Source organism: Cervus canadensis, chromosome 20 (genome assembly GCF_019320065.1).
Source record: "Cervus canadensis isolate Bull #8, Minnesota chromosome 20, ASM1932006v1, whole genome shotgun sequence".
Lineage (NCBI taxonomy): Eukaryota > Metazoa > Chordata > Mammalia > Artiodactyla > Cervidae > Cervus > Cervus canadensis.
Genome location: NC_057405.1, coordinates 58711774 through 58721944, shown reverse-complemented (window position 1 = coordinate 58721944; position 10171 = coordinate 58711774). Strand labels below are relative to the sequence as shown.

The 10171-nt window shown below is 43.2% G+C and overlaps 1 protein-coding gene across 1 annotated transcript in view; it reads left to right on the top strand.

Annotated features, from left to right (window-relative positions):
- The first annotated feature begins 2188 nt into the window (after nt 1-2188).
- The window catches only part of METTL24 (methyltransferase like 24), a 107661-nt gene continuing 99678 nt past the window's right edge, over nt 2189-10171 (top strand). The window contains exon 1 of the mRNA XM_043439580.1: nt 2189-2788. Coding sequence (XP_043295515.1) covers nt 2471-2788 — 318 coding nt within the window. The 5' untranslated portion in view covers nt 2189-2470. The remainder of the gene's footprint in view (nt 2789-10171) is intronic.

The window sequence follows — 10171 nt, the reverse complement described above, 5'->3', positions numbered from 1 at the left end:
CCGACTCTGTGCCACCCCATAGATGGCAGCCCACCAGGCTCCCCCGTCCCTGGGATTCTCCATTTCCTTCTCCAATGCACTGTGCAGTTCAGTTCAGTTCAGTCGCTCAGTCGTGTTCTATTCTTTGCAACTCCATGAATCTCAGCACGCCAGGCCTCCCTGTCCACTGTTAGGTACTTCTAATTCAGAGAATACTGTGTAAGATAAAGATCTTAAACAAATATTCTTATATTTTCTTATATTTTGAGGCATCTCTGGTCTCTACCCATTAGGTGCCAGTAGCATCCTCCCCTGACCCTCACTGCTTGTAACAAAATGTCTTCAGAAATTGCCGATTGTCTTCTAGGAGGCAAAATTACTCCTTCCTTTGGAATCAATGCTTAAAGCTTGTTTTTCATAACATCCAGGGTTTTCTTTAATGGTAATTAATAAAAATAATAACTATTAATTAAATAACTTCTATATCCATGCATTATTTAGGTACTAAACATTTAATTTTTATGCAATCTTTGTAATCCTATGAAATATATGTCTATTTACACATGAGAAAACTGAGGCTCACAGAAGTTATTTTGCCCAAAGTCTCACAGTTTCTGAATGGCAGGGTCCTGACTGGCGTACCTGATTTAGTTCAAGTGTAACACCACAGCTCATGTTGTTTAAGTAGTCAAGGGATGTGATGTTTTGTCTGAGAGTTTGTGTCAGGAAAAATGAACTTGCTTGGTATCTTTAAAACAGAGCCTATCTGCAATAGCCAGAGAGTTACATCTAGAAAAAAACAAAATTCAACCATAATGAAACCCATAGAAGCCTGAGGACCTAGAGTGCTCAGAGAGCGGACTGTATCAGGTTGAGAAGCTCTGTTACATACAGAGAAATAGCCCAAGTGCTTTGTGCAGTGACAAAGATTCAATTGGGTCTTTCTTAAGCCAGGAGGATTTTAGAAAGGAGGGCTCCTTATGGAAAATTCCTGAAATTGAAACGGAGAGTGTAATTTCCCACCTAAGGGCTGCTGCTGCTGCTGCTGCTAAGTCGCTTCAGTCGTGTCTGACTCTGTGCGACCCCATAGACAGCAGCCCACCAGGCTCCCTCGTCCCTGGGATTCTCCAGGCAAGAACACTGGAGTGGGTTGCCATTTCCTTCTCCAATGCATGAAAGTGAAAAGTGAAAGTGAAGTCGCTCAGTCGTGTCCAACTCTTGCGACCCCACGACCACAGCCTACCAGGCTCCTCCGTCCATGGGATTTTCCAGGCAAGAGTACTGGAGTGGGGTGCCATTGCCTTCTCCACCTAGGGGCTGGGGGGGGTTCCATATTTGTTCTCTGTTGTTCATGCTATGGCTGTCCGTGGGGTCGCAAAGAGTCAGACACAACTGAGAGACTGAACAACAACAAATAGGCTGTCAAAGGCAGAGGGCAGGTCAGTGAGGGCACTCTGACATAAAAGCATGGAAAATGCAAGCACAGAGTATGAAAAAATATGCCACAGCTAAAGAAAACAAACTCAGATCCAAACCTCAAATGGATTGTGAGAAAGAAGTCTACTCACAATTGAAAAGGAACAGTCAACCCTGGACTTCAGGCTGTGAGCATTCAGCCTGATTAATTAAGGTCAAGGTGGTGATGGAAATACCAGCTGGGGAGCATTTTGCTGAAAGATAAATTTGTTCCTCTGTATCTCTGCAAGACAGCAGGGAGGTGTGTGTGTGGAGCTAAATTAATTTGATTTACATCATGCCATGGTAACTTCTGTTCTTTCTCCCCGCTGTCAGATGTCTTAGCTTGCTTTTTCCCCCTCCTCCTTCACCCCCACACATTTCATAACACGAGGAGAAAGCACGGGTTGGCTTCAGGCAGAATTTAGAAATGGAATAACTTTAATTTGATTATTTTGCATCCAGCGCTATTCTCTCCTCCCCCTTTCCCTTCTTTCTTGAGGGAGAGAAGTTGTAAACCTGAGCATAAAGGTGTGATGTATTTTCACAATGTACTTCACGGCACACGCTGCTTGACAATCGGAATTTGTTCCTTGCAGCAAAACCTGGCAGCTCACCTATCCTCCTCCTGTGTTTCTTTTCAACAACACTAGTACTAGAAAATGAAGTTATGGCCCAGGATCCCGTTAGGATTGTGCTTTTTCTGGCCCTGTAGTTTGCAGGCTCCGGAGCCTGGGCTGGAGGGCGCCTCCTCGGGGACCCTCGAGGTGAGGCTGGGCCGGGAGTCTGGCTCAGCTGAGCCGCCTGCGTCCCTGGGACCCCGCCTGGCCCGCCGTCCCGCGCGCCCTTGCCAGCCGGGCTGGATAAGGTTACGCCGAGGCTTCCTTGAACAGAGGAAGAGAGGCGGGTCCGAGCCCGCGCCCCGGCCCGCGGGGGAGTTCTCACAGCTGGCAGCTCGGGCCCGCGGGGCCACATCCCTGCAGCGGTGGGCGCGTGCGGGCGGCGGAGCGGAGCGCCGGGCCGGGCCCAGCCCGCCATGGCGCGGGAGAGGCTGCCCGGGAGGGGCTGCTGTGCCCTGCGCCGCTGTCTGCTCGCCGCCGCTCTGCTGCTCGGCCTGCGGCTCTGCGCGGAGCTGCAGCGCGCCGGGCCCCAGCCCCCAGCCCTCAGCTCCCCGCCAGGCCAGGCCCCCCGACCGCCCGGGTCGCACCTGCAGCCCGCGCCTGGCCAGCGGCGCGGCGCCAGCCGGAGGCAGGTGACCTACGTGCGCAGCGGGCGCCGAGCGCCGGCGCGGGGCGGCAGGAGTGGGACGCCGGAGCCTGGCTGCTGCGCCCTGCGCGGGCGTCCCCGCCGGAAGGTCAGTTGCAAAAGATGCAATCCCCCTCCCGGCCTCGCTACAGAGCCCTCAACTCCAGGCCTCCGCGGACTGCCCAAACTGCGACCTTCCAAAAAAAAAAAAAATCTTCTGCTTCCTCTCTTATCTCTGCGCTCTCTAAATCAGCACCATTGGTGGCATCCTTCAATGCCCAGATACGATTAAGTGGGAGCTGGGTTCATTCAATAATCAACCAGTATTTGCTGAGCGTTCACTGGGTGCCAGGCCCACTGTTAACGCGGGCATCCAGCAGCGAAGCACCAAGCCCTGCTCTCAAGGAGCTTACTTTTTGGGGGGAGGTCGGGGAAGCGCGTGAGCAGTGGACAAGGCAAGGGAAAGAAAGGAGTTGTGGTTTTGTTTGTATTTTGTGCTCCTCCTGGTTTTCTCCGTGAGGCCTGCACAAAGCTGAGTGGGTAGCCACTGTGAATTGCTTTTCCACTCTACCTTCATGGCAGTGATGAAGATCCACTGAGTCGAATTTTCCTTGAACTCCACCGCAGACGTCGTCGGCAGGGTGGTGAACTCAGGGTGAGAAGTCCAGCCCCCAGCAACGCTTGATGGAAAATTAATTGGACCTGGAGGACTGAAGTAATAACCTGGATTTGTCTTACAACACAAACAGTGTTGGTCTCCCTACCTCATTAACTTTTTGGCTCACGCATTGAGTAGTTATTTTATTCAATTTTGACCTCTGAGTTTTAAGCCTCTGGCCTCCTATCCACCTCTTGGAGCTCAGTAATTTACTTGGTACTTGGGAATGAAAAGATTAAGAACTGAAGGTCTGAGCTTGCCTGGTCTTTATACCCATCAACCCTAACCACATTCTTTGGGGCAACTTCTTTCTGTTGCCTTGCTTTTCCTCTTTTATTTTAAACATCCCCACCTGTTGGGGAGAGAGAAAACCTCTTCCTTGGATTCTGCGGCTTACTTCTAAGCTACTGTTCAATGGCATGTCTGCCAATTTCTTCTACTGTTTTCCTTTCTCTCACTTCCTCTTCAAGCCTTGACCTCTGTCTTTCCTCACCGCTGCTGTCCCTGTCTAATCCATCAGTGTTATCTTCCTGGATAAATTCAGACATCTATATCTGAAACCTCATTTCCTCTGTTAAGTATTAATTTGCTCTTCCTGAAGAATGTAGTCACTTCCTTCATTCTTCTAATGCACTTCCCATAATACCATGTTTTGCCAAAGGCTTTTAAACACCCTTTTGCCAAGGGCTTACCAGGACAATCCTGATGACCATGCTGCATCAGGTGCTGGGGGCACAACATGAGCTCAGAGTCTAGTAGGGGAGGCACAGAGCTATAATTAAGGTCTTGAACTCTGCTTGAGGAGTCAAGAAAGGCTAACTTGGAGGGGACATTCGACTCAGGACTTGATATTGCTTAGGAGTTCAGGTTCTTTTGTCCCTCTGGGTGTTCTCAAGTGTTCCATCCTGGGCACCCCTAACGAAACCTTGCACTTGCCTTTTCACATCTGCTCTCAGCTTCATTGTTTCTCTTTTACCTGTTGAAGAATCATTCTTAAATCTTAGCCTCCACTTCAGACAACAGAAGTGATGACTGGAGCCTGCATATGGAAAGGTTTGGAATACATAGATTCAAAGGGCCCCTGGAGGGCAAGTTCACATCCACTTTCTTTAGGAGCCTGCTGTAGTGATTCCTGCTGGAGACAGTGGTGACTTAGAGTGGTTTAAGTGGAGGTGTGAGAAGTGGTCCAACATTGGATATAGTTTGCAGGAAGATGAGAAAGGAGTAGTTTTTGTTGTTTAGTTTTGTGTTTTCGGGAGAGTAGATGGAAATCAGGAGTTTTGTTTTATTTTTTATTTTTATTTATTTATTAAAAAAAAAATTTTTTTTAGGATTTTTGTTTTAAACATCTTGAGTTTGAGTTATCCTTTGGACATCCATTTGGAAATGTCACATAGGCAGTTGGACATAGGAGTCTAAAACTGGAGGAAATGTCCAGGCTGAAGATAGAGATGTGGGACTCCTCCGTGTACAAGTGACTCTTTTAAGGCTGTGAGACTACAGGAGATCATCTGGGCAGTGAGGGTTGCTAACAAAATAGAGATGCAAGTCTGAGGCCTGGGACTCAGTTTTAAAAGTAAATTTTAAAAAAGGAAATATTTGCATAGAACCTTGCATGTTGTAAGCATGGCTCAATAATGGTCGCTTTAATTTTCACTAATCTGTCCCAAGTCTTTAGCTTCAGCCGTTCCCTAAATATCATTTGTTATAACTTCTTTCCACTCCTTTGGTTTATGCTGATTCTTTTGCCCCCATCCTATGATTCATGCCCCTTCCATCATTGAACATTCAGGTCAAGAATTGTGGCTCAGAAACCTTTTTTCATCATTCCTACTTCCTTGCTAATCTTTCACCAGTTTGGGAGACAACAGAAATGCGTCCTGATTTGTGAGTTGCCTTGTATGTGTTGTGACCTAATAATCTATTTTAGATTGAATGTTTTGTCTGCACAGTTGTTCATGATGGAAAGGATCACATTTCCCAGTGACCCTCAGTAAATGTTTATTCCCAAGACACCAATAAGTAAAAAATAAGAATCTTATTATTTCAACCTATTATGTGTAACTGTAAATGACTTTGGTTAAAAATATATAAGAAATAATTGAGTGAACATAGCAATTGAAATAACTATTTTTTAAGTATTGTTTTAGGTTTTAGCCTCTTAAAAAAATTTCCCTGGATTTTCTTCCCCCTAGCTAGTTAGTTATTTTTTTATTTTCAGGGTATACAGTCTGACTTTCCCAAATTCCTAGATAGTGGGAATCTTGAATTTGTTTAATTTTTCCATTATTTCACAGTCAAAATGTTCCTCCGAACTGGAAAGAGCAACTATCTAGTCTGTTCTCCCAGTTTAGGGAACAGAGTGCAATGTCCTGTATCTCTCCAGGGATAAGTCTTGTTCCTTTTTAGCCTCCCATCGAGACAAGGTGAAATATAAACTGAATGTGCAGTTAATTAATGTAATAAGTTTGGAAGTAATGTGTTAAATTCCTTGGATTCTATTTTATTTAAATTTTGTTTGTTGAGGATAATGATAAACAATATTATTTAGGTTCTTGGATACTTTGCCATTGGCACCTACCAGATTGGTGAAGGAGAAAAAGTTCCATTCTATTTTGAGGATGGCTTTCTGGGTGGATGAAAACCTGCATGAAATAATTGGGTTGCCAAGTGTTTCTTGTCAATGTGCTTCCTTTGCAGGTGTTAGAGGACAAAAATTCAGCAATTATATTGCCACTTTAATCATAGCTTATGCTTCTCTTAAAGCAAATAATCTGTTATAAAAAAGAGAAATGATGTGTAGTCCTCATGTAATTTTTTTCCTCTTTTCTTATCCTCTTCTTTCAACAAGCTATACAAGAAATCGCTCTAAATATTAAATCATCTTTCCCATCAGAGGTTCTAATCTTATAGCATTATGAAATGAGGGCAAATGATACATGGTAGATAAACACTGCCCTGTGGGATTAGGACTCCCCTAGAATCCATACATTTTTGTATATTACAGAAACTTTAAGCATACACATATCACTGTAATTCTTTTTTATTCTTTTACTTTCTGTTTTCTGTCTGTGTTTCTTTCTGGTTTTTCTTTCTTAGACATTTACTATGATTCCATGGCTAAAGTTCTTCTGGGGGACATAAATAGAGGACTAATGATAGTGTCCTTGATTATACTTTTTTCTTTTTCTTTCTTTTTTTTTTTTTATTATACTTTTTTCTACAATCTTGGGTAGATGTTTCTTTTACAAGTTGGCAATCTACCTAAAAGCAGCAAAATATATGGCTCATATGCCCAGAAGAAGTACTTTTGACAAAAAAATTAATCAGTAGTCAATCTAAGAAAGAAATGGAAAATTTTACTTGAACCAAACTGAGTATTATAACCCAGGAGACAATCTCTCAGAGAACTTTGAGAACTGCTCTAAAGAGGTAAAGGGGGAGGCCAGTATAAGTGATTCTCTAGACAGGGCAGTGCAATCAAGCACACAGCTTGATGAAGAGTTACTGTTATTCATAAGTAACAGGTATCTTTACAGGTTTTAGTGCTTTTCTAAGTATGGGTTTATGAATTTTCTCCTGAAAATATCTAACTGTCTGAAGGCCTGTCTTTTCTCAGAGCACAGAATGCCTTGTCCTGATTTTGTCCTGAATTCCAGGGTATTGAATTCCAGGTCAGTGAATGTAGTGGCTAATGACTTGATTCTCAAAGAACTACATAGTAGGCAACAGTCTCTGTTTTACAATCCCCTCCCTTTTGGTCTTAATTTTGACCAAGGTTTGAGAGGCATTTCATGACCAACTTGTCCCAAGGCCCTAGGAATGCTCATTCCCAGGTAAGTCAAGGATTTCATTGATAGGCTGCTCAGTGCCCTATTACTGGACTTGGCCCTGTTAACAATAGTCAAAAGCTTCTGGACCATCTGTTTTATTAGTCAGTTATGGTCAAGGAGATGTCTCTTGTTGCGTCTTCTTATATCTAAAGTTACACTGTTATAATCTGTGATCTTATAGGACAATATGTTTGGTCAATTGTTTAAGCTTGCCTAATCATCATTAATTTTACTGGAGGCTCCATCACACATTTGGTAGTACAAGAAATAATAATCTTGTGAAATAGGTAGAATACAAATAATATAGCTAGTGACATTAATAAAGTCCTGAGCATTTAAGGTAAGAATTTCCATTAAGTGAGGCCTAGTATCTCCCCAGGTCACCTGACCCAGTCTGTTCTGTAGCAGTTGCTCTCCTTTCAGTTTAGTTCAGTTCAGTCGCTCAGTCATGTCCAACACTTTGCAACCCCATGAACCGCAGCACGCCAGGCCTCCCTGTCCATCACCAACTCCCAGAGTCTACCCAAACTCAAACTCACGTCCATTGAGTCAGTGATGCCATCCAACCATCTCATCCTCTGTCATCCCCTTCTCCTGCCCTCATCCTTCTCCTGACCTCATCAGGGTCTTTTCAAATGAGTCAGCTCTTTGCATCAGGTAGCCAAAGTATTGGAGTTTCAGCTTCAACATCAGTTCTTCCAATGAACACCCAGGACTGATCTCCTTTAGGATGGACTGGTTGGATCTCCTTGCAGTCCAAGGGACTCTCGAGTCTTCTCCAACACCACAGTTCAAAAGCATCAGTTCTTTGGCACTCAGCTTTCTTCACAGTCCAACTCTCACATCCATACGTGACTAGTGGAAAAACCATAGCCTTGACTAGATGGACATTTGTGGGACAAAATAATGTCTCTACTTTTTAATATGCTATCTAGATTGGTCATAACTTCCCTTCCAAGGAGTAAGCGTCTTTTAATTTCATGGCTGCAATCACCATCTGCAGTGATTTTGGAGCCCCCAAAAATAAAGTCAGCCACTGTTTCCACTGTTTCCCCATCTATTTGCCATGAACTGATGGGACCAGATGCCATGATCTTAGTTTTCTGAATGTTGAGCTTTAAGCCAACTTTAGGGAAGTACTAAATTGGCACTGTACATAAAGTTACCAAAAAGTCTGTGTGTATAAGATGAGTGGTGGGTCATCGTGGCATTTTACAGGATTGAGATAGGAAGGTTGCCTTCTAAGAAATTACGTGGCTGGCTCCAGAAGAAAAAAAATTGATCTTTATGGTTAAGCTGATATTTTTGCCATTGGAGTGGTCTGGTTAATGCATCATGCAGGTGCACAATGCAGACTAGAAGGGAGGGAGGAGGTCCAGACAGGCAGAGAAAAAAGTTTATTTAAATTTTTTCTTGTCTTGCCTTAAAATATGAATTTTGTTTCATCAGAACTCATACAGGAGCAAAGCTTCCTGAAGAAATTTCTTCTCTCTTATCGGATGTATTTTGCTTGACATTTAATATGTTGGATAGAAAAGTGACTTCTGAGTCACAGAGCTACAGAACCCAGCAAAGTGCTGGCTTGGTTTGCTAGTTACAGATCCTTTGGAACAGTGTGTCAGGGGAAAAAATGCTCTTTCCTCTTCTCCTGAAAAACCATATGGCAAAATTCTGTCTTTTCTTCATCACTTCTTGTCGTCCTCTTAGTTTTCTCATTCCATGATTATCATCAAGAAGAATGAGGAAAAATGGCATAGTAGGCCCCTTGATATATCCAACTACCTTCAACATTATTATTCTTTACAAAATACTTGAAGGTAGGTTTGAATTGCTTGTAAAAGAAGGCCCAGCAGTAGTTTCCAGCTTCTTTAGGTTTCTGCTGTTTCCCTACACGTCTGCCCCTCAGGAGCAACATTCATTAATCCTCTCACATTGTCCTCAGGAGGCACAGCATCTTCATTTTAAACAGTCGTTGAGGGTAATTGAATGGATTCCAGCAATATGTGGGTGTGAAATAGCAGTTGCTTAGTTTTGCCAAAAAAAAAAAAAAAGAAAAGCAGATTCTGATGAAAACTTTGATGGAGAGTAGGCTTCTGCACTCCTTCCAAACCTCACAGCTCCTCTGAGAGCTTTCTGTGGGCAAAAGTACTGTGAATGGAGCCCCCACTGTTTTTCAACAATTGGTGGTGGAGATTTTAGGTTTTTCTATGTGCAATTCGTCCAGTACATTTTCTCCAAGAAACAGGAAGCCTTATCAGTTTTCTCGAATTGGATTTCATTTTTGGTCTGTAAAAAGAATCAGAGCTGTGTAGTTCAACTGGAGACTGTTAAGAATGGTAGACATTTGGTTTTTTTCCATCTGTGTTATGACACCTTCAGAGTCCTTGTGCTTATAGGTAGTTTGGCTCTTTATTCTGTGATTTGTTGGTAGTAACAGGTGCCTGCTTCATTACCATGAGACTCACACTAAGGCATATTATCTACCAGCGTTGATAAGCTTCTCTTAAAAGCAGCCCTTGAGTTCTTTTAGATACCTCACATCAATCATGTTAATGGCCTGTAGAATTTTCTACTAAAACAGGGTGGGAAAGTTTGCTGTTCAAGGGGCATTTTTATCCTGCTCGGATGATTGAAACAAAATTGACTTTTATGAGCTTTCTAGTCTATGACCATATGTAATTTAAACTAATAGCAAAGTGGCCTGTTAGTTTATGACTAGGAGGCCTGTGAAGAATTTTGTTTGAGCCACACAGTGTTTCAAGTAACTAAACATAAACATCTTCAGATGCAGCATATAGTGTCCAGTGGAGTCCAGTTCAGCACTGTCTGCCTTTATATTATCTGTCTGATCTGTAAAGGCATTTGAAGTTTCAACCCCTGAGCCAGTTGCCAGAATTTGCAATTACTTTTCCTAAAAAGTGACAAACTAGGTTAATGCTGCTAAGCTCAGGGGCCGCTCGGTACATAAATACTGAATACACAGAAGCTAAGGATCCTTTTA